Raw genomic sequence first — 25786 nt, 5'->3', positions numbered from 1 at the left:
TCTGAACGCAGGGCTAGGCATTGGGTTTTCGACGGATATTTCTGGTTTCTCCCACCTCTATCTCTCCCATAGTGAGAAATCACCTGAAGGTGGAAACAAAACACGTTCCTTCTAAATAAACCAACCAACCAGTGTCTTCAGCAAAGAAATAACTGTTATGTTATCTTTCTGTCATTATATTGTTACATTAATTTGTTATAAGCATCTAATTGTGTGTGAATTTCTGACATCTCCTCTTGGTCTTAACGAACGCATGTGTGCATGAATAGGTGGAACTGGTAAGTCAGTTTACGTCCACGTGGTCTTCTACCGTAGAAATCCGTTGCCATTACATTACTAATGTCATTAACTGAACCTCTAACCCTCCGTCTTCTATATCTAAAGCAGTCTTCAGTTCTTAGACTGAAGGCATCGACCCCTTGTTCTTTGGCACTGTGTGTAGTGTAGCCTGTTATTCTATCTTGAGATGATATATATATATTATAGATGTAGCTGACGGGAGCAGGCTACAGACCACAAGTCACTTTGAAACGACTGACAGTTCAGACGATTCCTTGTAGACCTCATCGTCACATACGTACTTGGTTGTTAGTGCTACTCTATGAGACCAGAGAATGAGAATAAATTATTTATAAAGTCGTTCGTTCAATTCCACCCCAACTCTCTCGAGTGTACATATATATACAGGCACAAACATTTGTTTGTGAAACGGTGATTACATCCGTATTGACTAGCTAGCAGATCGACTTCGCTTTTTTACATGGAGGCATTACCATGCGGAGGGGCACACACACAATTACTAGTGTAGCTGTAGCTGCACCTGCTTATACACCGAGCTCTCGCGTCGAGCTAACAACGTCACGTGACAGACGCACTCGCGCTACGCGTCCGTACAATCGCGGCGCTGCATTAGCACGCGGGCAGCACGGAAGTCAAGGCAGAGCGAGGCCCGCTCTCTGATCACATTCTCTCCCTCACCCACGTTGTTTCCAGCCCGTGACGACCGGTTGAGAGTAACACCACCACCGTCAGTGGCAGCAACAACGACGACGACGCAAGGATGGCAGACAAGGAAGACGCCGGGAAAGGTGGCAGTGTGGAAATGGATCCACTGGTGAAAGTGAAAGACGGCAGCTTGGAGGATGGCGGCAAAAACGTGGACCCGGTTTTGGAACCTGCCAGCGACAAGATCGAGTTGAAGCAGAAGCTGTCGCTTATCAACGGCATTCACGGTCATCGTCGGCAGCATCATCGGCTCCGGTATCTTCGTCAGCCCCAAGGGTGTGCTGGCTGGCACCGGCAGCGTGGGGCTGGCCCTGGTGGTCTGGGTCCTCAGTGGCATCTACTCCATGATCGGCGCCTACTGTTATGCTGAGCTGGGAACAGCCATCGTGCGGTCGGGTGCGGACTATGCCTACCTGTTCGAAGCTTTCGGACCGTTTCTTGCCTTCCTGCGACTGTGGGTGGAGTGCATGATCGTCCGGCCGTGCTCCCAGGCCATCGTGGCTCTCACCTTCGCCTATTACGTCATCGAACCGTTGTTTCCCGATTGCGATCAGCCGCAGGATGCTGTTCGTCTGCTAGCTGTCGTCTGCATCCGTGAGTACTGACCGCTGGTCATCTTTGTTCTTACCTCTTACATGTGGTACTGGTGATTGTTTACTCACTGTCGTATTGTTTACTGTGTTTTTCACAGGTGGAAAAACTCATTATCGCAGTATAGTTTTTTAATATGATTCATGCGGTAAAATATTGTTGTGGCAGATGTATTTCTGAGTTAGTAGTTGACAGTAGTAGTCAGGAATTTGGCTGTATTATTATCATTATTTTTATTTTTTAGTAAAGTCCTCTTTGTGCCTGTAGGCATTAATACTGACTACCCACACTACAAAGGCTCACCAGTCATTTAGTCCTAAATCGTGAACTTTCTTCGATTTATACCTGTAAAATCAGCTCTCTCCTCGTGGGGTGGGATTGAATGTGTGAATAATGTAACATGATGCAGGCTCCCGCGATTAGAAAATATGCCAGAGAGGAAGAAAGTTTGTGTATCTTTGTCTCATTGTGTGTACTACCATCCACGTGCTGATCATGCCATCATGGCCGCCGTGCTGTACTGCGTCACCCCAATCAGTTGGCATAGTTTTCCTGGCAAACAAGTTGTAAATGACAGTTATAGAAATATAATTTACTTCCATAAAAGCCATGATATGTGACCAGCATCTTTCCTTGGAAAATTATTTGAGAGAAATGTTATTTGGAAGGCGGGAAGGGGCTTTGTGTGTGTTCAACGGGTTCGAGCAGACGACAGCCGAACCCGGCAAAAAATGGATGATGCAACCAAGGTGTAGGAGGATTGAATCCTGCTAAAGTCCTCACGCTAGACTGCATCACAAGGATTTCAATTTCTCATTTGTGTGTTTAAACTTAGGAAAAGGATTGTGGAGGCGACAACCTTGATGAAAGCATAAATAGATGCAGCTAACATTAAGTGTTTTATTTTTTACAACATAACCCCATATTCATAGTAATGTTGCTAATGAGTATAACTAAGTACTATTATTACTTTATAATCACTACATTAATTGACTGTATGTAAATATTTTTAAGGGTGTCTGATAACATTGTCATAGATTAGTTAGTACGTACTGTGACCTGCGCTGGTAATATTTCATGCTTACAAATATTATGTGAGTAAATAATTGTGTATGGTTGTTTTATGATGGCATCACCAGTGGACCAATATTGTTAGTAATGTTGACATTGTTCATAATTCATAATTAGTACCTGCTTTGTAAATGATATAACACCGCTCTGTAAGAACTCTTGATCTTACATAATGAAAAATGTTTATTTATTCAGGTTGTTTTCCTGAATCCTGTTTCACTTTACCATCTCCCATTGTTCTCTTCCTCTTTCTCCATGCCTTTCTCTTTCAAACTAGGTCAGCAGATTTCTTTCTGAAAGGATAGGGTGTGTTGCACTTTCACTTAGATCAATGTTGTTGATGGCCTCTCCAACCTAAGGAGTTGCTGTGTTACAGCTCTTTATGGCTGATTCAAGTGGTTCAAGTTAGAGATAACATCCACAGGACTATGATGAGCGAAGCCTCACATTTTGTCAGCCTTTTGAGTTGTGTAAGGGACTAGCAAGGTTAGTCTGTCAGGTTAGTGTTTGGCTGGGTGGGCAGAGGGAACAACAGTATGGGTCACTCATAGGTCACTTGTATGGCTAAAGTTTGCCTAAGTGTTGCAGAGTCAGCAGGATGGCTTCGGACTTTCTTAAAATAGGACTGTCATTCTTATTAAAACAAATTACACTTCGTTGTAGGCTGAATACCTTGCAGCACTGATCATTTCACTATCAGCTTGTGCTTTATGTTGTCTAAAGGACACAAAGGACATGGGAAGCTAGTTAGTCTTGATGAAACAGTTGCCACGCATATTAAGGTCATTGGCTTTTATTAATCTATGTAGGCTGGCTTCTGACTTGATGTGGTATATCAAGATGTATATCAACCGATGGCGTGTTCTAGGCTGTGTCATTATCACCTTTAGTAATAGTTATATCTATTGTTCAGCATATTGATGTAAATCTCGGCGTAGTAGACAATTTTAAAAACTGACAATTTAGAAGTGCAGAGATTATCATCATCTTGTCTTTATCACAAACATTACAGAAGACACCAAAGCTCTTTTAACATCTCACACAAGACATTTGGAAGAGATTAAACTCATGTAGAGATTGAGGTTATAGTCCATTTGAAAATCTCACAACCCTTAGTCTGACATAGATTACTGGTTATTATTGGCTTAAAAAGAAAACAAAAGATAATAAGTCACTCACTGGGCTAAAGGCTAAGTGTTAAATTAAGGCTTATTTGATCTTGCAGAATGACTTGAACAGTAATGTTCGCTTTTTAAATATGAAGCATTGAGAGATCTGTGGGCTTAGGGTTTTTCATCCTGATGGTAATTTTTCCCTCCACGTCCATAGTGCAGCAGCTTTTTTTTTTTTTTCTTTGTGGATTATTCATCTGCCAAGAAAAGAGAAGAAAAATAAACAACCACAGGCTGCTTATTTCAGAACCAATGATTCATAGAATTACCTCTAAACAATCTTTGGGGTCAGGTCAAGAAAGTCAGTAGGGTCAGGAAGGTGTTGAGGACTCTTACCTGCCCAGTCATGCAAAGGTGGGTGGTCTTACACCAGGCTGTTTATCAAGGGTTCAAAGGGGCAAGCACATTCCTATTTGGCAGTGTCGACAACGCTGTAATAAGCGTGGCCCCTTGGAAAGTCTGTTGCATGAAAGTCACTTGATTGCTGGGCCCCTTTTTTGTAGTTGGTGTGTGTGTTTTGGGCAGTACCCTTCAGTAACTAGAACATGTGGTAAACTTTTGTTTCTATGTGCTCACAATGCGGACAAACTAGCAAAACACTTTATTTGATTTAGCTACACCATCTTCCAGTTAAGTATTTGACATACTTTAACTCGCTCATTTGGAATTTTTAAAGCCGCTACTTTATTTTTGTTTACTACAAAAATAATGTCCAGTATATGTAGATAACCTTGCAGTGTTGTGTGTTATTTCGCCCCCAGAATTATGCGGGTAGTCAACCCCTACGTTCATCCAATTTATACACTGGATTTTTGAGACGACCTGTGACATTTGTTGGAGATCGACTTGTCCTTTAACAGCATAACGTGACGGTGTTGATAGAGCCGCCTGTGACGTGTGCACGTGGTGTTAGGATGGTAACAAGTGTCTGGTGGCACCGACACCCTTACACCCGCTCAACTGACACCCTGTGTTGCCTGTTTTCAACATTGTCCCTTCTTTGCTTTCCCACTGTACTATCGCAAAACCCCTCCCATTACAGATGTCTATTTATAACCAAACTGACATCACAGTTTAAAAAAAACTTTTGACGTCACATTTGAAATGGCCTTGTTGACGTCACTGTAGACAATGTCTTTTTTGACGTCACAGTAATGCGCGGAGGAATACCATCTTGTTTACTTCTTGTAAGCCGTAGCCTGCGTCACGTGGGAACATTATTTGTTGTGTGATTTCAAAGTTTTTATATTTTTTTCTCCAATTAATCGGTCATCTTTCAGCTGTTTCTGTGATGGTTGAAGGGTCAAGGACGGTGTTATCTGGGATAAAGATAAGGACGTTCCTAAAGAACGCGGTCACGGTCGTTTGCTGCAGTTCTGTTTACGTAACGTTCGCAGTCTCCTCCGTCCCTTTCTCTCCTCGTTCTCTCTTCTTCTCGTTCTCTTCTTGTTCTCTCTCCCTCCCGCTTTGTTTCTCATTCCTTTTCTACTGGGAGGTCCACTCGCTTGTCACCAATGCAGCGAGACACTCCCTGTTTATCACACCTGTTCCCAGTGTTTTCTCTGGGTACTCTGGTTCACCTCTCTCTCTCCTCATTGCGAAGTCATATCTAAGTGGAAGCGATTTCCCGCCATACCAAGCAACCAGAGTTGTAAAGGAACATTGTGTTTGTTGGTATCACACTTGTGATTATAATTCTCCAGACATCTTGGGGGAAAATAAAACCTTTATCAGAACAGGACATGTACTCCCATTGTCAGTGTCTGCCACACCTTTACACTGTAATGTGCGTATCTCCTTCCATTTCAATCCCATGGATTAACATGCGTGCTTTTAGGTTGTTGTTTTTTTTTTTTAATAACGTGAGGAAAGGCGTTTCACAAACCAACTGAATGGCATTCCTTAGTCACAAAAGGATCTCAGCTCTCAGGTGTGGCGACAGCAGCCCGCACTACACTACAGTTTATTTAGGTCACGTTGCAACCACGTAAACAGACAGCTTACCAACCTGTCTGTCATTGATCGAATGATTTTTTTTTCTTCTCCATAAGTCCTGAGATTAGGGGCTTGTTGTTTCGTGCTGTGAATGGCACTCGGCACATGTGTCTACCCACAACGGGCTAAAGAACACGGAAGTGAGGTCGTTGGCTTTGCCTTTTGCGTCACGTGGAAACTTGTGACGCAATCAGGGAGCGCCCTCGTTTTGCCTGACGAAACGGGTAGTTAATGGCAACATAACATTCTGCGAAGCCAAAGCCGGATAACTAGCGTGAAGAAAAGGTGACGGGGGGTTGGGGAGGAGCATTTTCTTGGTCGGGATTGAACGACACGTCTACAGAAATAGTGAACCCGGATGTTCTGCACTGTCTGACCTGGAGTTATAAATGTTTCTGAATGTTTGGCGCTTGTTGTGCGAATGGTGTTACAACTCGTCGCTGCATTAGCTCAGCCATGTTTTATCGGCACAGAAACTGTGTGTATTGAACACAGCATTTTTATTAGGCAGTGACATTCAATGCTTTCCTGGCTGGAGGAAGGAAGGAGAGACACTGTCTTTGCAGCTGCAACTTGGAGAAATGAAACGAGAGCGTGGGTAGTACTGAAGGATGTCCGCTGTTTGAATTGTTTACTGGTAAACACTGGACATTACCAATTGACGTCATTTCCTTGTTGACATGTAGTAGCCACGTTTGGTCTCGGTGTAATCTACAAGATTGCAGACGTATTTCATCATTTTTCCCTGCGTGTGTGTGTGTGAGAGAGCGAGCGGCTGTGAGCGCTTCCTTGTCGCCGTTGTGGTTGTGTTTGGCGAAGCTGTACTTCAAGGAGTTTCAGGCATGTTTCATCATTTCCCTTCCTCTGTGTGTGTGTGGTTTGTGTGCGCGAAGTGAAAAAGTCCTTCAGCCACCCAGACTGTCTATTGATTGGTCTCACTCTCTTCGCTGAGAAGAGATCCTGCTATGTAGTATATTATTAACTCCTTTGAAAAGGGAAGAAAAAAAATTCCCGAAATATAGTGTTTACAATTACAAGAATGAACGTTGCTTGTACCAGCGTTGCTTACAGCTGAAACACACCCACCCCTTCACTGGTGACACCCCGAGTGGTGTTTACATACACGTCGCTGGCTTTATCATCGTCCCCGATCTTGTACATTAAGTCGGTTCCCATATTATGGGGAAATGTATTCAGCGGCCATTGTTGGAAATTTAGGATTTCATGAAATGAAGAAAGGCTTTTGCAAGACTGGGTTCAACGTGAAGCAGCTCGAGGTTGTCTCACAAAGGCTCTCACAGGCCAGTTCCCATGGATACGACTAAAGGCATCCTAGGGGATTGAGTAACCTAACCCCTCGAAGTAGCCAGGTACCTCTGGGTTGTGATTATACTCCCCGGACTGGTGTAGGCAGCTTCTTTCAGATTCTCGTCCTCTTGGGAGGCTGAGCAAACACGAGAAAGTTAATCTCTTGGGATAACTGTGCCTGCGTATTTGTCTATGTCTCATTGCGTTGACCTTTCACCCTCTTCGCCAACCCTACCCGTAACCTTGGCACGAGACTGTGAATGTGTGGAGGGGATTAAAAAGAACGCACGCACACAAAGTTCCTCGTAGACATAGTTTTGTGCAATGCATTCAAAAGTTTTCCAACGGACAAAACAAGCAAAATACCGATGCCAAGGAGTACCTACCATGGATATTCTATTCAGTTGAAAATTGCCTGCACCATCATCAGTCTGTGCTCGAGGCGTCGATGATGCAACACCACGGCAACGCCGGTCACGGCAGGTCAGCGCGACCAGACGTAGCGCACGCGTGGCAGGTGGGGGTAGGTGGGTGGGGGTAGAGGTGTGTTTGATGTCCGGCACGACGACTCTTTGACCTTTGACGTTTCCGTTGGAGGAAATCACCTTGAGCTCCGCATAGATTTTTTCCCGATCTGTGCCAGGAACCTAGGCTGGTGCAAAGCGCCGCCTGTAAACACTCGTGAACTTATGGTGAAGGGTTTTGTGTGTAGGAAATGCACTTTTACTTGTCGCTTAGCGTAGTAATGTATATATATATTAACAGTTTAGATAAATAATTGGTCTCTTTTCTTATTTCATGTTTATGTGTGTTCGTTTCAGAGTTGATCTTTTTATTGTCATGTCACTAACTACTTTGCCGGTTTTTAATTCGTCTTTATTTTTATGAGTTACTGAGCAGTCACTTTTCTTGTCATGTCACGTGAGTTTTCTTGTTGGTTCACTCAAAAAGAACTATCGCAAGTTTGCTTTCAAATCCAGTCTACTAGCCAGCAGTCAGAATAACCTCCCCTGCAAAGTGAACATGAGGCGTCCACGTGCTCCACTCCCACCCCCAGTGGCACTCCTCCCATCTCCCTTTTCACACCCTCCCCACCTTACTCCGACCTCAGGTTTGTTTGTCTCAGCAAGTGGAAAAAAACGTTTTGTCTGGTGCAGCAGGTTCATTGTCCAAAAAGACAGGTCAGGCTGTTTGCTTTTGTCGAATGAGTTTTCTTTCTTTCTCTCTCTCACTTTCGTTCTCTCACGTAGACAGACACGCGCAGGCGCGCGCACACACACGTATGGGTATTTCTCCGCTCTAAGGGTTACCTGGCGGGCGGAAAACTAAAGGTCTCGCCAGACAGACACTTGTTTACTCTGGTGTCATGGCGACGGCAGAACCAGGTCAGCTGATGAAACGACGACTTTTCACCTCTAGTCCTGCAAGGCCTCAAACGACACTGTACCGAAGGGGTACCTGTATGACGTCATTGTCTAGGTTGTGAGTATACCTCCATTGGTTTTATATTCCTCATCAATGGAGGTTACGAACCATTCCCTCTCTCTCCTCGTCCCACAACCAGCCCTCCTTCAGACTAACCAGCTTACTGACGAGAACATCCTTGTTGACTGGTCTACCTCGTTCTCTTTTTTCCGCGTATACCGATAGACATACCCGGAGGGACTGTTTGCACCCACAGACTACATGCTCAGCGCGGAAGGAAAATACGAAGGAACACGCACGAAGACCCTGCGGCGAAGAAAGACGACTTGGAATGCTGGGATTAACATTAGGAACCACCCACGACACATCCCGTGTCAGTGCAGCCGTGTAGTCGTTTTCACAAATTCTTAAAGCTTTTTTGTCGAGAATATTTTTAAGCATGATTATTAATTAGAAGGTAAGCTGGTTACGGTAACGATTTAGTTTCCTAGGTCGGTACCCCGGGTAGCAGTATAAGTTACATGAGGTGATTGCTTTAGCTTGTGTGAATAGAAAGGTGACTGCTTATGGAAATGTAAGGGTCGGATCATAATGTTGTCAAAAATAAAGCTGATATCCTTGTTGTGGCTTCCTCGTCTACCCGCTTGCTCTCGGGCTACGGTGACGATCGACCTCGACACACTAGTGTTAAGATTCCGTCTGTTGAAGTTTTTAATTAACCCCGAGATAACAACACATCGACATTTTTTATGTTTTATGTTATTTTTTATGCAGGTGTTGGTAGAGGATCGTGCATCTTTTCCTAACCTCATGACAACGGTGTGTTCGCTCCATGTTCACGCCGATGAGGTCAAGCTACCCTTCTTTTGAAATGAGGGTATGCGTCAGCTGTTGTGCGGGTGGGTAGAGGTTGGCATTGTGCTAAGTCGGTTTTTATTGCAGTGACTTTTTAGTGTATGTCCTCTCTGCCCTACAATGCTCTTCTTTCTCTTTCTCTCACACAGACACACAGAGGCAAAAATCTTCAGGTGTAGGCCAACGTAGACAATGACATACGATAGTTCTTGTCCTTGTTTTAGGATAAGTATTTTGTTATCCTCGTGTGTAACTTATTTTGCTGCCAACTGTACCAGAGTTATTCGGGAAAGATTTATCTCTTAATGTTACGTGTAGCCTTACTCCACGTGACCCGTCTAACTGATCCAAGGATCTGTCCCTCCCTTTCTGTCCCCATCCTTTGTTCTCTCCTTCTCTCCCGGCCATTCAAGTCCTGTTCACCTGCATTTGACTCCAGTAAAAATTTATAAAGCAGTGAAGCTCCGAACACAAACAAATCCTGCGTTGGTTTACATGTCCGCGTCAGTTGTGGCAACAGCACATCATCTGATGCTCCACAACACATTAGGCTTCTGACCATTCTTCATCGACACAAAGAGGGGAAGAGTACAGATGGAGGACTGAAGCCAGTAAATGCAGTAAAGTCAGGGATTTTATTTATTTAGGTTTTTTTTTTCGGGGAGTAGGGGGAAGGGGGTGATCTCGGAGGGATGGGAGAGGATGAAACGATTAATCCATTAAGAAGAAATTAAATAGGATAGAAAAGCGAAAGCGTGCATGTGTTTTTTGCCAGAACAACATACACCAATCAGTAGCAATATAAAAATAATATATGATTTGAAATGGTGCGGAAGCAGAAGTACAAAAGGTATTCCATAAAACATAAGCTTATAAATTGTAAAAATGAGTTGAAATTTGTCGAGCATCTACAATGATTGTCATGGACTCAGTCCACCACCCAACCACTCACACAAAAGCTTCATCCATAGAAGGATTTTCGTTTTCCTTTCAATTTTCTTACCCTCAGCTCCTTCATTACCATTAATGCGGTATTCGTAGTCCGCAAACCTTGCGATTCTTGACGAAGAGAAAGGTCATCGTTGAGGTCAGGAGATTGCAGGACGTGCCCAGCTGTTATTGCCCAAGACCCGAAACTCGATCGACTCACCCGATCCGCGAGGCGTAAACAACTAAACTCGGTTACAGTTCGGACGAAGGGCGTTTGTAGAGAGAAGTCAAACGGAGCTGGAAGACAAGGGAATCGAGTTCAGCTCATAACACTGATACGCCGTTAACACAGTTTTGAGGAGTGAAGACACACCTCCCTGCTCTCATTTCTGGTTGTGACGTAGACACGAGTTGGTCTGATGAACCACTCGGCACAGAGATGAGCCACTGTTACCAAAAGCAGACACTAGGTTGTGTCGGGGGATTAGGGGTCAGAAAGCTGAAATACCGTTTTTCGTTGACAAATGCATTCCAGAACGGAAGGTGGATCAATGTCACGCTGTATATACCCTAAGTGCACTTTGGTGGTAAAAGATCGAGCGAAGCAGTACCCTCGGTGAACGGGTGGAGACAGACTGGTCAATACAGCGTTAACCTTGGTTGGTGGTTTTATTGGAAAATTGTAATTTCCTTTAAAAGGGAGGAAAACTGAGTAACCAGAGAAGTCCCCAGAGGACCAGCGTGCTTTGAATGACATGCAAAGAGTGTGGCACGAGAAGAGATATGAACCGGAGGACTTGAAATCCTGGCTGTTTGTAATCACAGCTGAGTGCCTTGCCACCCCGCCGATAATTTAATTAAACTTTTATATCGCGCGGCAACCACGTCCTAAACGGGTTGAACTCTTGACGCAGGTCAGTAAATAATAACAAAAATAAATGAAGTATGAAGAACATCTGTCTGTCGGCATGTTTCTCGAGAACGGAAGGAGGATTAGTGTCATGCGGTAAATACAGTGATGGTAATGAATTTGGTTTAGTTTGTTGACACATGTAATCAACAAACTTAAAATAAACACATATGAAATAAAATGAAGTAAGAAAACCAAGTATAAAAATACATTTGACTGATTAATTCCCTTTTCGAAAAAAGCCTACAAGGAAAAAGGACCTTAGGGGGAAGTCCAGGTTACTAATAAATCGCACCTAGAGCACACACCCGGGTTGTCGTCTGATTTGTCTGTTAATGCAAATTAATACTTTGTCTGGTAACCCTCCCCGCTTCCTAGCCAGTTGCCCGCCACCCCGAACCCACTCGTTCACCTAATTCAAGAAGGGCAAATAGAAGAAGGTTGTAAACAATATGAAATTCGGTTTGTTATTCTTGACTGCACTGTGCACCAAGTCCGGGCTAACGGTTTCCTCTCTTATCGACACGACAACTAATCTCGGAGTAGCAAACCCAGTGCCAACGGGTTTTTCTTTTTTCTTTAAAAGGGTGGAGGACTCCTACGCTAATGGCGAAGCTCCATGCCAAGATGGAGGCCTGTGGGTGCAGATGTAGGGTTCAGAGGTTGGCGACACCCTCTCTGCTTTTTAAGTAGGGGTGAGGTTCATGTCTAAGCACCAGGTCTCGCTACACAAATAATTACAGACCAGTTCCCAGATCCCAGCGGTTTGGGATGTGGGTCGGAGAGGAGCGAGAGCGGATAGGCGGACATTTGCAGCAAAATGAAATAATATAAAATTAATATTAATTGAAAAACAAGAAAGACTTTCTAGTATGCTTAGATTTAAAAAATAAATAATAAAAGGGACATTGACCCCATTAGCATAGGTACCAAAGCTAGAATATTGCCATAAAATACCTGTGCTGATGGGATGACCGTCCTTCTCGTCTCGGAACTTCTCTTCAATTATCCACAACCTTCGTAGCGAGCTAACCACCAGATCATTGCCTGACCCTGACCTAGTAATGGGGTGGTCAAGGTGAGGGAGGCAGCAAGAAAACAGTCGAGTTTAGCTTTGACCGATCGCACCGATCTCCCGATAACAACTTGTTGATGTCTGGTGTTAACGAGGACTGGCCGACTGTAAAGGTTTTTTTTTAAACCCTGTCCTCTGACAAAAGTTCTTGTAGGTTTTTGGTGTCGAGAGTCGAATCGTTGGCGGAATGTCGGTAGGACTTACCTGAGTCGGAGATTCGCTTCATCGAAAGGTTAAGTACATACAGTCAGACTGAGCTGTGGAGTAATGGTCTAATGTTTCACACCTGAAAGCAGATTAATCAGCATCTGTTATCACTTGTATCGCATGCGTAAAAGCAAACGAGAACTAACAAGAAAGAAATAAACATAAATTTGACAATAAACCGTTGCTATAGTGAGGAGGGGAATGCAGATCAATCCTGTTGAACTCACAGCAGCAGTTGGAGGGGGATGTTGATCAACGTTATCGATGTGACAGCAGCAGGCCTACCCCCCCCCCCCATACACACACACCTCCCCTTTCCAGTCTCTCCATCCCCTTTTCACTTTCTGCTTAGTTACCGTTTTTTTCTCACCCTCTTCTGATAGCAAGGGTCGCGAGAGAGTGACAGGGTGATATCCAGACTTCATTATCGATGAAAAGATATCATACAGTGAAAAGTGCACTTTTATCTTTATTTTTATCCCTTCTCTTCGTAAAGTAAGAAAGTCAGCGCCATTCCAACACGTGCAAAGGTTACCCCCCCCTCAAAGGCTATATTTAGCTCTCTCGTTCTCCCCCTACCTCTGTGTGCGCGCGCTTTTCACATCTTCACTACATAGCACATAAATATTTTCTGTCCTTTTTGGTATTGTTTGAATCCCGATGTTACTGATGTAAATGGTTTCTCAGTATACACATATCTCAACATATACACACCTCAGTGATGTTTTTGTTGTTCATGTCCACCATCCTGCACCCTTCCCCCTTGAAACGGATCTACGGATCAGATTCAAAGGGTTCGGTGTTTTTTGTTTTTTTTTTTTTTTTAGTTTTTTTTTTTTTTTGGTCTCTCGCCTATGCTATACTCCTTTGGTGTCCGCAAAAACTGTCCTTATTAGTTGTGTCTGAGGCCTTTTGAGACCTTCCATTTGACCCCAGGTAACAGGGACCACTACTGGTGTTGAGTCCAGATTACATCAGCCTGAACCTCCTGGGGTTAGGAAGTGCATAGGGGACACGCACAGCGGCAAGTTTTTCACGAGGTTCCTGTTCACCAACACCTGTGTCTATGAAACCCCATGTCTACTCTCATTACTCCACAAAAGCTAGACTCACTAGAATGTTCTGAGGTGGTAAAGTCATGTTGCTTTAGCCTTAGCCACGTGTCCATCTCGTTAAAGAGTGTGAGGTGTTAGCTTTGTGGGATTGTGAGTAATGTTTGACAGTGTGACAGTGTATTCACATTTTATTCTGAGACTCGTCAGGTAAGAGAGGAAAGAACTGTAAGACATGTTGTTAACCTGGATTAGGTGGGTTATCTCCCTTCTTTCCACCCCGTGGTGCTCACCCGAGGCTTATGCATTCGTGGAGAGTGACAAAATATGCTTGAGCCTAGGGTAGGGGTGGCGAAGGCAGATTAGGGTATTACTATCAACTTTCACACAGTTACTATGTTTGTTGTGCTCGTTTAATTGCAAGAACTTACCCGGATGGCAGTTCAACAGATATTTTTTACCCGGGTGGACGTTCAACAGATATTTTTTACCCGGGTGGCCGCTTGGCAGACGTTTCTGAATCTAATGAAAATCAAACTATCCCCGTTATCTCTTCCCCACCACCACCACGGCCACCACCATCACCATCACCATCATCACCTTTAGCCGTGACACTGTGGTGAACATCACTTGGATGCGCACGTTGGGCAGATAAACGGGTGGGTGCAGGGTCGCAACAGTCTTCAAAGCAATGTTTGCCGGGAGAGGACGAGGCGATTCTCTCCTCACGCAAAGGTCAGACGGTGTGACGGGAGGTGTCGTTAGTTGTCCCCACGCACCATGTGAAAACTGTCACCAAGTGAATCTCACAGACGAGGGAAGCTTCTAAAAACAATTTTTGTCCCTGAGCTGAAGGGCAGACAAGATTGTCCCGCGTGTTTAAAGTATGATAAAATTATGGGAAGCCATCTCTCTGGTTCAGATGTGGGAACTCTGAGCACTGTCCTGAATCACGGAGAAGATAAAAATGAATGTCTGTAGCTGTCTGCTGTAGATAAGCCATCACTTTTTATATTAATATTTATCAGCACCTTAAACATCTGGATTTCCCTCGTGCGTGTTTTACACACGTTTTTGCGCCCTATGAAAACATGTACAATCGATTGTACCAAAGGGACATCGTTTAGATGCGAACCACGTAGCTCCGGGCTACCCATCACGTGGTATCTCTGGGTTCTACAGAACACTGGACGTGAAGATCTTCTCGACCGAGCCACCCAGAGCGATGTGTCTCCGACCGGAAAAAAGATACCGATGGAAGTTAATTTTCCGCCTTTCCTCCGGGGACATTCCTGTACTTACATTTCCCACCCCTGTTTGGTGGACTTGCTATCAAGACCGTTCTCCTGACCCGCATTGAGGGCAAGAGGGCCAACTCCATTCTCAGCCTTGACATTTCACTTCCCAGAGTTCAAGGGGGTGACGTTCAGAGAGGTCGCCGAAGACTTGTTTGGCACCGTGCTAGCAGCCTTTTTTTCTGTCATGTTTAGAGCGTGTGCCTCTCACATCCTCCCAACCGCCTCTGGACCAAGAGCAGCGACGCAGGACTTTCATCTCCTTTCATCAGTTCCCCAATTTCCCCTTTTCTTTGACCTCTAGAGCTAACGACACGAAGTCGCAGCGGGGAGGCAACGATGATAACAGCTGTACGGACTACCGCGTGATTTAGGCTCGATTCGAACATTCCAGGTCCTCGGTATTTCTTTAATCATTTCCACAACCACCCTCCCAACTCCTCTCACTTTTCTGACATCGCCTCTTCTTCGTCGTCTCCATCTTTGTAGTCGGGGTGATGCTCAAGTATCTTGATGTCACGTTGTAATCATCTTAGAGAAACGTAGAGACGATCTGTCGTGCCAAGCTTACAAACATTCTGATTGTTATTCAACTAACTCCAGATTTAGAAGACCCTTTAGGGAAATCAGCGCTTTGTGCCAAGAACATTCTTGATCATTGGCATTTCTTTAATTATTTTTCTTTCCTCATCCCCTGTTCTCTCATTCATATGCACACATGAACACGAACACGAACACAAACACACTGTCCTGTTTTCCGCGTTTATGCTGGGAATAGTACTAACGGAATTATGGCTTTAAAAAAATGACCGTCTGGTGAAACCTTGAAGTTAATTGCTTGACAATTTTGTCCAGTTAGAAAGCCTGTACAAAACATTTACTCTTTTGCCCTATACAAACACAAACTATCCCTGGACTGCTGGCAGACAATTTTTTTCCAGTTAACTGCTAAAACGAGGCACTAGATGACATAACTTCCGGTTTATTCACATTTTTCGTTACGGCTCGCCGAGACTAACAGCGGAAGAAGCTAAGCGTTGGTCTCGGCAGACAGACAGCAGTCCACCTATACAGGACTTGGTACATCATATCTGGTCATGCAGGTATAATCGGGTTTGTTGAACCTACAGCTGTTCATCATGGCCACAGCTGATGGCGACAGTGCGTGAATGTCACCCTTGGCCACCTTTCCCCACACACTCTCCAGTTTCCTCTCAAACCGTTGTTTACATCATTTTTCTTTCAAGGCCGATCAAGTCGGTAAAGGTCAGGAAGAGCCAAGTATGTCGTGCACATGTCAGTGACTGGCATTTCTAATGGGTTGGCTCTTTACTGGTACATGAACTTCTCTTTGCTACCCATCTCGCCCAGGCCCCCTTCTAAAAACGGGTACCTGATGTGCCAAGAAAGGTCAAGGCGAATCAGAGAGCAGGGAGTCCTCAACGCCCGCCCCAACTTAGATACTATGTACCACACCTATACCTTGTGTCAAAGAGTAGTTTAAACAAAACTTCCCTGAATACTCAGTTCGAGCATTTTTAATCTGACTCTAAAATTAAAGTGTATCGAGGTAATCAAAGAGTAAAGCAATAAACTCCAAACAGGGGTCGGCGACCTAGTGCGACCCCACCACACGCTTCCTCTCTCTGTGTGGCTTCTTCCTGTCCCATCTTTCGATCTTGTTGATGCGGGCTGAATGAGGTGGGTGGTACCATCTTTTCTGCACGTGCAGCAAGCAGGAAGTGCGGGCGTTCATGACGGTTGAGAGATGTGCATGTTCTTCAAACCTAGGCTGCATGTTTTCAAAGCTTGTGTGTACTCTTCTTTGTTATCCTTTGTTTGGCAACAGGGTGTGATGCTGAAGCTGGACTGTTTGCACAACCGCACTTCATTTTTTTAAAAGTCTTTTTTAATTTTTTTTTTCCTGTTTAAGCACAATTCTAGTCGGCCCGTTGACGGTACAGAGCGCGGGATAGTCGTATATGGACGAAGCGGATAGCAATGTAGATGGTATGACTCCGCTGAGACGTCTGGGATAAAGGAACGGGTGCATTCAGTTGTTTTTCAGCTACCCTGGTTCGATCGAGTTTGAGAGCTGAAATCCTTCCCTTCCTTCCTCCCTCCCCTCTTCGATTCCTCGACCTAGTGGATGCAGGTTCACTCAGAATTTCGGAAAGTGACCCTTGACTCCGTCTGTGAACATTTCAGATGGATTGTGCAGGCACGTGACTTGCATGACAGGAAGGTGTGTAGAGACTCCGTTCCTCTGGAACACAGCAAGGTTCTGTGTTAAAATGGTCGCCAGATATCTCTTCCTGACTGTTGCGAGGTTCCATGCCTCAAAATCACATAAGCGAACAGAGGAGGAAGAGAGACGAGTGTTTATTTTAGTCTAGTGTCAAGTGTTTCCTCTCTTCCTTCTCGTAATGAATTTGTTTACACAACGGACAGACGGAAGTGACACAATAATCAATTAATCTAATCCCTTGGCACATTCACTGTTTGTTTGTTTTTTTGTTCGTGTTATGGTGGATCATACTGTTATATTTACGCGCGTTGTCTTTTTTTCTGCCGAAGGTAAGTAAACTGTATATGGTGTCAACCTAAAGTGAAATGTCAAGCCTCCATTGCAGGAAACAGCTGTGGAAGAAATGCAATATCTTTATGTGCGATTTGCAGTGCTGGGTGGGTCCACATCTTAGGTTCAAAAGTTGACCAGATTGTGAAATTTAATGCCTACATGCAGCTCTGTGTAGACGTGTCGTGTATGACCGCAAAGTGTTTTCAGGTGGTATGAAGATGTTTAAAAAGAAACCTCTTACGAACTGTCGCTTAGGGAGGTTTGAAAGGTAGCACTTGTGACAAGGTTACGCAGTCTGTTGACAATGACTCACCCTCTGCAAGTGGTTTGCACACGTTTGTTTCTTCATCCCCCCGACCCCAGCCTCCCCTCCATCCTACTTCTCCGCCACCGAGTAGCCGCCGGCGCGTACACACGTACACACAATGCTTTCACCTGTGCAGTCAGGTGTCTCCGGCTACTTTGCTGAGAAGGATGAACAGACTGACCTTCACCTCCTGACCTAACCTACATGCGACGGGGCTTTTTTTTTATTTTTTTATTTTTTTATTTTTTTAAAGTGTCCTCGCTAGTGTACGAGCCTTTGCCTAAAATAATTATGGTCCTTGAAACTCTAGTTGTTTAGTGTGGTGTTGTGTTTAAACATAAAAACACAGATTCATGATAATTACAAACCGGGTAAAAAAAAACTATACTGGGTTTCAATCAGATCGCTAAACCAAGTTTCAGAAAGGAAATCATGGCGCTTAACGGATGGCCTGATATATATAATGTTACAGATTACAGTTTACTGTTATCGTTGTTCTCGCTCCTCGTGCACCAGGTCAGATCCTTAGTTTGGTTTACCAGCGAATATGTTAAAAACGGAGGTTTGGGAGGGATACCGTCTCTCCTTTCCTCCTTTGGTGACTGATATGTCACTAAGACGACCAACTCCTAACAACTTTTTTTGCTCCATGTATCCTGTTAGCTGGTCAGATGCCACGTAGATTTGTGATTTCCATAACTATGTGTTGTTGAATTTTTATTTGTTTATAAATTTATTGAGTTAAAAATTCTAACTCGAAATATTGTGACCTTGCTGAGTATCTGTAGGTCTGTTTATTCAAATCCTAAAGTGACGTCACCAGTGCTGTAGATGTTTTGCGATGTTCGAGCTTCTAGTCACGCACTGATTGGTTTATTATTATCTGCTGCCGGGTAGAGATCGGTGTTTATGATTGGCAGGTGTCCCGAGTGATTTCAAGGGCCAGTGGATCACGTCTGAAGAAGTGCAGGCGTGGTGATGGTGCTGGTGGTGGTGGTTGTGGTTGTGGTGGTGGTGTATAGTGTTGTATGGAGAATTGTGCTTGTTTGATGCTACGTCACCACACTGACAACAGGTGAGGTCTGGAAATAATAGATTGATCTGCCGACGGAAGCCCGCAAGTTCCTGCACATCTCGTTCTTCTCTCGTCGCTGTCCCGTCCATGCCGTGAATTCGGTGCGCTCTTTCAACGTCCAGTTTTCAGCTACGAGACTCGCGGCGATCAGCTCCCATAGCAACAATATTTTTTTTCAGTCTCCCTAACCCTTCCCCACCCCAAAAGCAAGATAAAAATGTTATTCAAAGTGGGTAAGCTGACATAAAATAGTTAATATCTCCTCTCAGCGTGATTTTCCGTACAGTATTACCGCTGAAAGGTTCACGCAGTACCTGGGGAGTTGCATCAGACTGATCGATATATTTGTTTCAGTGGGTGGCCGTCAGAAGTGTATGATGGTAGAGGGAGGGGTATAAGTGTAGGGGTATTGTGGGAGGAATCTACAGCGAATGTGGCAAGCACTGCGGCAACATGTCATTACGTCAGCTGCACTGTTGAAATACGTTACAGGTCGTTGGCCTCCTTTTTAACACTTTTATTAATATTGTCGTGTAGAGTATTTTGACCAACGAAACCACGGGGATTTGTTCTGTTCTCCTCCTGCCTCCCAGCACACACACCTACAACCCGCATTAATAGTTTCCATTATATGCTTTATATAAGGAGTTATTTGCAGGCTTTTTCACAAGGCTGAAGTCTATGAGTGCCTGACACCATGACACCACCTTGATGTCACCATGTCCCCCCCATTGGTAGCACGCAGCTGGCGAAAACCTGTTTAGGGCCGAGTGGGTGGGGCGGGGAAAGTGTAGGTGGCGGTGCAGCGATCACAATCGTTTCCCCCAAGGTCAGTGGGGAAGCCCCCCATCCGACCAAAAAAAAAAAAAAAAAAAATCCCGGAGGCGTAGTTATGAACCAAACGTTCAGTACCTACAGCCCTAGGAAATTCTCTTTAGTTGTAGACTATACTCAAGTCGCTTGGACTTTTAGATTATTACCCACCCTCCCTAAAACTCAAAGCAGCCAAAATAAGCAAAAAAACAAATTCTAAAAATAAAAATGGCGAGGTTTCCAGCTTCCGCACCTTGGATGCTTCCGCTGACCGAGCTGAAAATGCAGTTGTCGCTGCTCTGGCGTGTGTCTGGTAATTGAAATGTGTCTTGAAATACCGTCGGCCGCCCTCCCTGTCGTCTGCATAAAGCCTTTCAAGCTCAAGGGATTGTCGCCCACTCGGATATTGACTTCCTATTTTCGTCCTCCGCCTGTTGACTGGGTGTGCAGTAATGTCTAATATGTTTGTGGAGGTTTGTTTTTGCTTTTCTTTGATCAAACTGAAACCGCGTTGTGTAGTAGGTAATTTGCGCTATATACGGGTATAGTGACGGGGGTTGTTATAGAGGATGTCAGATCTTTTTTTGTTGGTCAGCAGTCTGGCGCGATGAAGAATTTTAGTCATCGCTAAGGACGTGCATACCCGCTTGTACATCTGCGCACAAGGGGTGAGGAAAGCGAGGATGTTTGTTGTCATCTGAATAAAGCGTCAACACTGTCGTCATTGCATCATCATCATCATCATTATCAATAGCAGTTTGACTTGTCATATATATATACTACCTTCCCTGCTCCTCGTGCCTCTCGTTTGTTGCCCAACTTTAGTTGAGATGGTGGCGCGTGAACGTGGGGTTAAGGGGTGGGAGGGGAAAGAGATCCTATCAGTCTTCCCTCTCCCCTGTGAGCCCCTCTTAATCTTATTTTCCTGCCCATCGTGCTAGATTCCACTCTTACATCAGAGGGAATTAAATCAAGCTGCTTACAGCTGCTTTGACAGTCCCTCTCCCTTTCTTCTTTCACCCGCTCGCTCGTTCGTTCGTTCCATCTCAGTCCCGGGGACACTACTCGGGGTCTGCACAAGATTTAATTGAGCCGAACAGGGTTGATCGATTCCACTGAGGCTGAGGACTTGGCCTCCTATTGTGTTGGCTGAAGACAGTAGCCACTCCCTCCCAACAACGGACCCCGGAGCGGCCGGCCGGAAGGGAGAGCGCCTGCTCGCCGGTGAACCACACTGGGAAGTGCAACGGCGGGGGCTGTGCTCGCCTCATAAACGGGGTCACAGATGGATCATGTGATCCGAGTAAGGGCGACGAGAAGAATTTGTTTCTTCCCTGCCTCGGGTCGATAAGGGGTTTAGTTTGCCCTCCGTCCTTCGATTGGAGAGAGCGAGAGAAATGAATTTGTGACTTCTTGCGAGAGATGTTTGCTTTAAAATTTAAAATTTATTTTCTAGAAACGTGATTGTCAAGAAATCGGATAAGGTGCAGTGGCTGCTTTTATTTCGTATTATATTTCTTTCTTTGTTTTTGTTGTTGTTTGTTTGTCTGTCTTACCGATGTAGACGGTAGCAGTCAGAATAGTTGTGTGTATGCTCATTTTCCGTCCCCGGTGATATTTGAAGTATACTTTATTTAATTTTTTTAAAGTCATTTCGCTGTGGTAGTTTCGTGTGTGGGTGGGTGCATGCATAATGACATTTTTTTTAACGGTAATGGAATGGATGGCTTGGAAAATGATAGATGAAGATTACAATAAGCAGGAATTAAGAAAACAGGGATACTTTTGTAAAACAAATTTAAGTGTACAGAAATACATAGTGTGAGTCTTGGGAAACAAAATTGTGGGTGAGCTTTGAGTGCGAAACCCTTTGACAATCGCCAGACTAGTCAGTATTGGAGAAATTCGTTTTCCTTGTCGCTGCATGTGGAAAAATCTCTCTCTCTCACACACACACAGCAGGGTTTTCACTTAGTGAATTGCTGCGTTAGTACAATGTAGCGACCCAGACAAGCGGATATCGACTGCAGGCAACCGGCGGTGACGGTACAACGCTTACGACAACACTGGGACCACATCAACGACACCAGCCACGACTGACGTGACTCCGCGGTCCCTGTCACCTCTACTGCCTTTACAAAACAGAGCAGTCTGGTGGGAGGAAGCATCGCCAGCTCGATGGACTCTCTCCAGCAGGGTGCGGGGGGAAGGGACTGCCGCAATCTGTTGCTTGTTTTCGATTTTCTCCCTTGTCGCGTCAAGGAACAAGGGAACGCATCGTGCAATGAACCCGCACGCATCAATATCCCCCACCACCCCACCCACCGATGCCCAGTAGGAAGGGGAGAGGACTGCACCGACGATCCAGAGGGATGATGGAGTTACATCCCTTGATTTAACGCGTTTCGCAGCTCTTCCTCTCATCCCCCGTCCACCCCATCGCCGCGTCAATTTTTTTAAAATTTCAGTCGGTAAACAACTTTTTCATCTTTGCTTCGAAGTAAAATTTAAATGATAAATTATGTTTACTCGCTCATTTCCTTTGTTTCCAACTGCTTGTGTTAGGTTTTCCTGTCTCCGCTTTGTATCACATCAACATGACCTTATTATTTGTTGATGTCTAGAGAGCCAGTGCGCTCGTGCACAACTTTTTTTTTTGGCGACAGCTCTGATAAGATTTTTTTGCGTTATACTGGTTTTTAAAATTCTTTGTCGAATGGGAAGTATCATTTGTGTAATAATTTCTTTAAGGAACGTTTGCATATATTAAGTAAAAGGAGACTAAATGACATCACTTCTGTGAATGTAGTCGGCGTTTGAAGAAAGCACGGCTAGGCAACAGTTTAATCCAGACATTGCTGATCGTAAAGGTCAAGGCTGATAAACAAGAGTAAAAATCACATCTGACACAAGAAGACACATTTTTATTCTTATCGTATGATCTCTGGATATGAGGTTTTTTACATACATTGTTCGTGCATGAAGACGAAACATTTTCACATACGTTTTTCCATCTACATCACGCGCAGACTTCACCATGTGGGGTTTGGAAGTGGTTTGATTTCGATGTAGTCTTCTCCCATGAACTAAGATCTGGAAAATTGAGGACATTTTTTAGAAATTTTTTCTGCATGGGAATTTCCCGATTTTAAAAATACTCGTGAAAACATGATATTTTGGACTAGTTTCTCGGTAGAAATCGTTATCTCCAAGCTGATGGCTTTCTTCAGGAACTTGACCAAGCCTGGCCTAAAAACAAAAGCGGCAGATGGCTGGTCACGTGACAAGCAAACAGGTGGTTGGAGTAGTGGAGGGGTTGTCGTGCGGATGTGGGAGACATCACGTGACCCAAAGAACGTGTCGCAGCCTCTCTCACAGGCTTGGAGAGTTCCAGATTGCACATTTCTGCCCGCCGACGGCTCGATCGAACGTTTCTTTGATCCTGACAGCCAGGTGCTCGCAGGTGCGTTCTTTCGCGACGAAACCTCGTGTCCAACTTTGATTCCTTGTTTCGAGGGTATTTCTTTCACCCCGTCGTCGTTCTTTGCCAAGGCGAGTTCTAAAGTGCTTTGTTGCTTTACTCCCCCGCAGTGTCTCTAACGTGCGTGCAACTTTTTTTTTTTTTTTTTTTTTCGCGACATCTGTGTACTCGACGGACGTGTAGCGGGCTGCTGCGAATTTTTTCAGCCAACATGGCATCACGAAGCGGAAAACCTAGTTTCTCACCCATATCACAGCACCATCCCAGCAGCAGCAGCAGCAGCAGCAGACGACGACAGCTACAACTGTGAACCCGGAAGGAGGTCATATCGAGGCAGAGGTTCAAGTCGTCAACTGCACGAGAGACGATGTCTCCCCCGGCGGAGGGGTTCGACTGGAGCAGCGAATCACCCTCTTGAACGGCGTGACGGTCATCGTCGGCAGCATCGTCGGCTCGGGCATCTTCATCAGCCCCCGGGGAGTGCTGGCCGGCACGGGCAGCGTGGGGACTGTCGCTGGTGGTCTGGGTGCTCAGCGGCCTGTACTCGATGGTCGGCGCCTACTGCTACGCCGAGCTGGGCACAGCCATCGTGCGGTCGGGGGCCGACTATGCCTACATCCTGGAGGCCTTCGGTCCAGCACTGGGATTCATGCGCCTGTGGATCGAGAGCTTCATCGTGCGACCCTGCACCACCGCCATAGTGGCCTTGACCTTCGCTTATTATGTCATCGAACCTTTATTTCCGGATTGCGACCAGCCGGAGATCGCTGTTACCCTCCTGGCTGCCGTATGCATACGTAAGTCTACACCCTGATCTTTCACCCTTGGGTACACGTAACCATCGTTGCTGTCCTGGTGTCCAGGATGCTTGGGAGTCTCGCCTCTTCCTATCACTGTTATAACAGATGTATACAAAGATTACGTCAGCGACCAACGTGCCTTTACTCTGCTCCTTTCTTTCTTTTCAAAGTATGAAAGAGGTATAAAGGATATCTTTAAAGGATGTCTAATGTTTGACTGACTAGACATTTCTTTTACACAACAGTCACACTAAAACAAATTAGCTGAACATATTCAGATCTTTGATAATATCTGTTTTGATAAGACCTTAAGAGCCACACGAAATGCTCAGTTTACTGCGGTCTCCGGGTCTTTCCGAGATCACGATTTTTCCCATTAATTCTTTAAATTATCTGTGGCTTCAATCATGAAGAGTTTGGTATTGAGTGTAGCGTAGCATTCTGTGTTCATGTGGATGTATGCAACATTAGAGTTAGAAACACAGGAGAAAGAGAGCACATTTGTTGTTTATTTGTTTTAATTTTGAAACAGTCATAGCTTTTCATGTCAGAATGTTGGTGAGGTAGATGTCGGTTCCAAATATTGCTGTGTCAGCGCGCAGAGATAACAGAGAAAATTGTTTCTTAGAGAAGACACAGCGTGGTTAGACTAGCGGAGTACGATAAGGAACCGGGTCAGAGGGCGAGGTCACGCTCCTATCAAATAAACTGGCAATCCGACTCTTTTTGCTCGGGTTCCGGTTGCTGCCCCAGACATTTCCACTTATTTCCATATTCAGCCACGGGCTGCAGCCTTATAGTTGCAGTTAATCTGGCGTGAAGGTCTACTGATTTTTGTGTGACCCAGGATGATAGGATAATGTGTTAATGCTAATGGGTCGTGTGCTAACTGATGCATTTTATTGGCAGTGCTGCCACCACTGCATTAGGTTCCTATCATGGTCAGCCTTTAAGTTTCGTGAATCTCATTAGCTACAAAGATATGAGGAATGGAAGGTAATTCATCCTACGTGTTGGCTGGCACGCTGGTTGATTTCATGGAAAAAAAAAAAAGAAAAAGAGTTCCAACCTCGTATTGACTTTTGCACTACAGGGGGGAAGGGGGTGATGAGAGGTGCATGGAGACAGTGCAGTTCCTGGTTACACAAATATAAAAATCCGACAGCCAGGCTTTTAAAACAGCTGTCGCACCTAGTACACTTCTACATCGAGATAAGATCGAAATCCACGACCTCTTTAAACGGTTGTTGACCCTCAGTGTCACCTGTTTGGATACTTGGTAATTTAAAATAATAGATGAATCAGATTGTTGAGAATCTGAAAATCAGAGCTAATGTCGTCTTCCGCAGCTCAATACCCAAACTGAGTCGTCAGAGCTGTTTCTCGTGATCTGATATGATAAACCGTCATTAAAAAAAAGCAGATTTAAATGCTCATTTCTCCCAACTTTAAAGTAGGCACAAAACAAAAAAAAAAAAAATACCCACGAATGTAGAAACAATGACGCAAAAAGGCAGACATAAACCAAAATATATCAATAAACACGGAAACAACAAAGGAGCATATCATAAAAATAAAAAGTACTCGATGTCACAGTCAAAGCTAGGTAGAGAGAGAGGGCTAGTCTCAAGTCTAAACACTAGAGCAACGTTTGAATAAATATTTGGGAGCAAGAAAGTGAAGAACAGGGTACAGTGGGTCTCAGTTCCTGACATCAGTGAAGCATCGGTGAGCTCGTGGGAATAGGACGCAGGGTGGCACACAGAGATAAAGAGATCATTAGGAGACGTAACTCTGATCGCTCTATTCCCATGAGGAATGTGAGTTACTGGCCTTGA

General features: G+C 44.7%; 1 protein-coding gene across 1 annotated transcript in view; it reads left to right on the top strand.

Moving 5' to 3' along the window:
• Positions 1 to 1060: 1060 nt before the first annotated feature.
• The window catches only part of LOC112575668 (large neutral amino acids transporter small subunit 2-like), a 33550-nt gene continuing 8824 nt past the window's right edge, over positions 1061 to 25786 (top strand). Inside the window, 5 exon segments of the mRNA XM_025257643.1 lie at positions 1061 to 1260; positions 1304 to 1599; positions 3391 to 3449; positions 23386 to 23652; positions 23654 to 23945. Of these exon segments, the coding sequence (XP_025113428.1) occupies positions 1061 to 1260; positions 1304 to 1599; positions 3391 to 3449; positions 23386 to 23652; positions 23654 to 23945 (1114 nt within the window).

The sequence above is a fragment of the Pomacea canaliculata genome, linkage group LG11, assembly GCF_003073045.1.
Source record: "Pomacea canaliculata isolate SZHN2017 linkage group LG11, ASM307304v1, whole genome shotgun sequence".
NCBI classification, from domain to species: Eukaryota; Metazoa; Mollusca; class Gastropoda; order Architaenioglossa; family Ampullariidae; genus Pomacea; species Pomacea canaliculata.
Note: the sequence above shows the minus strand (reverse complement) of the source record. Positions and strands in the feature narration are given on the sequence as shown.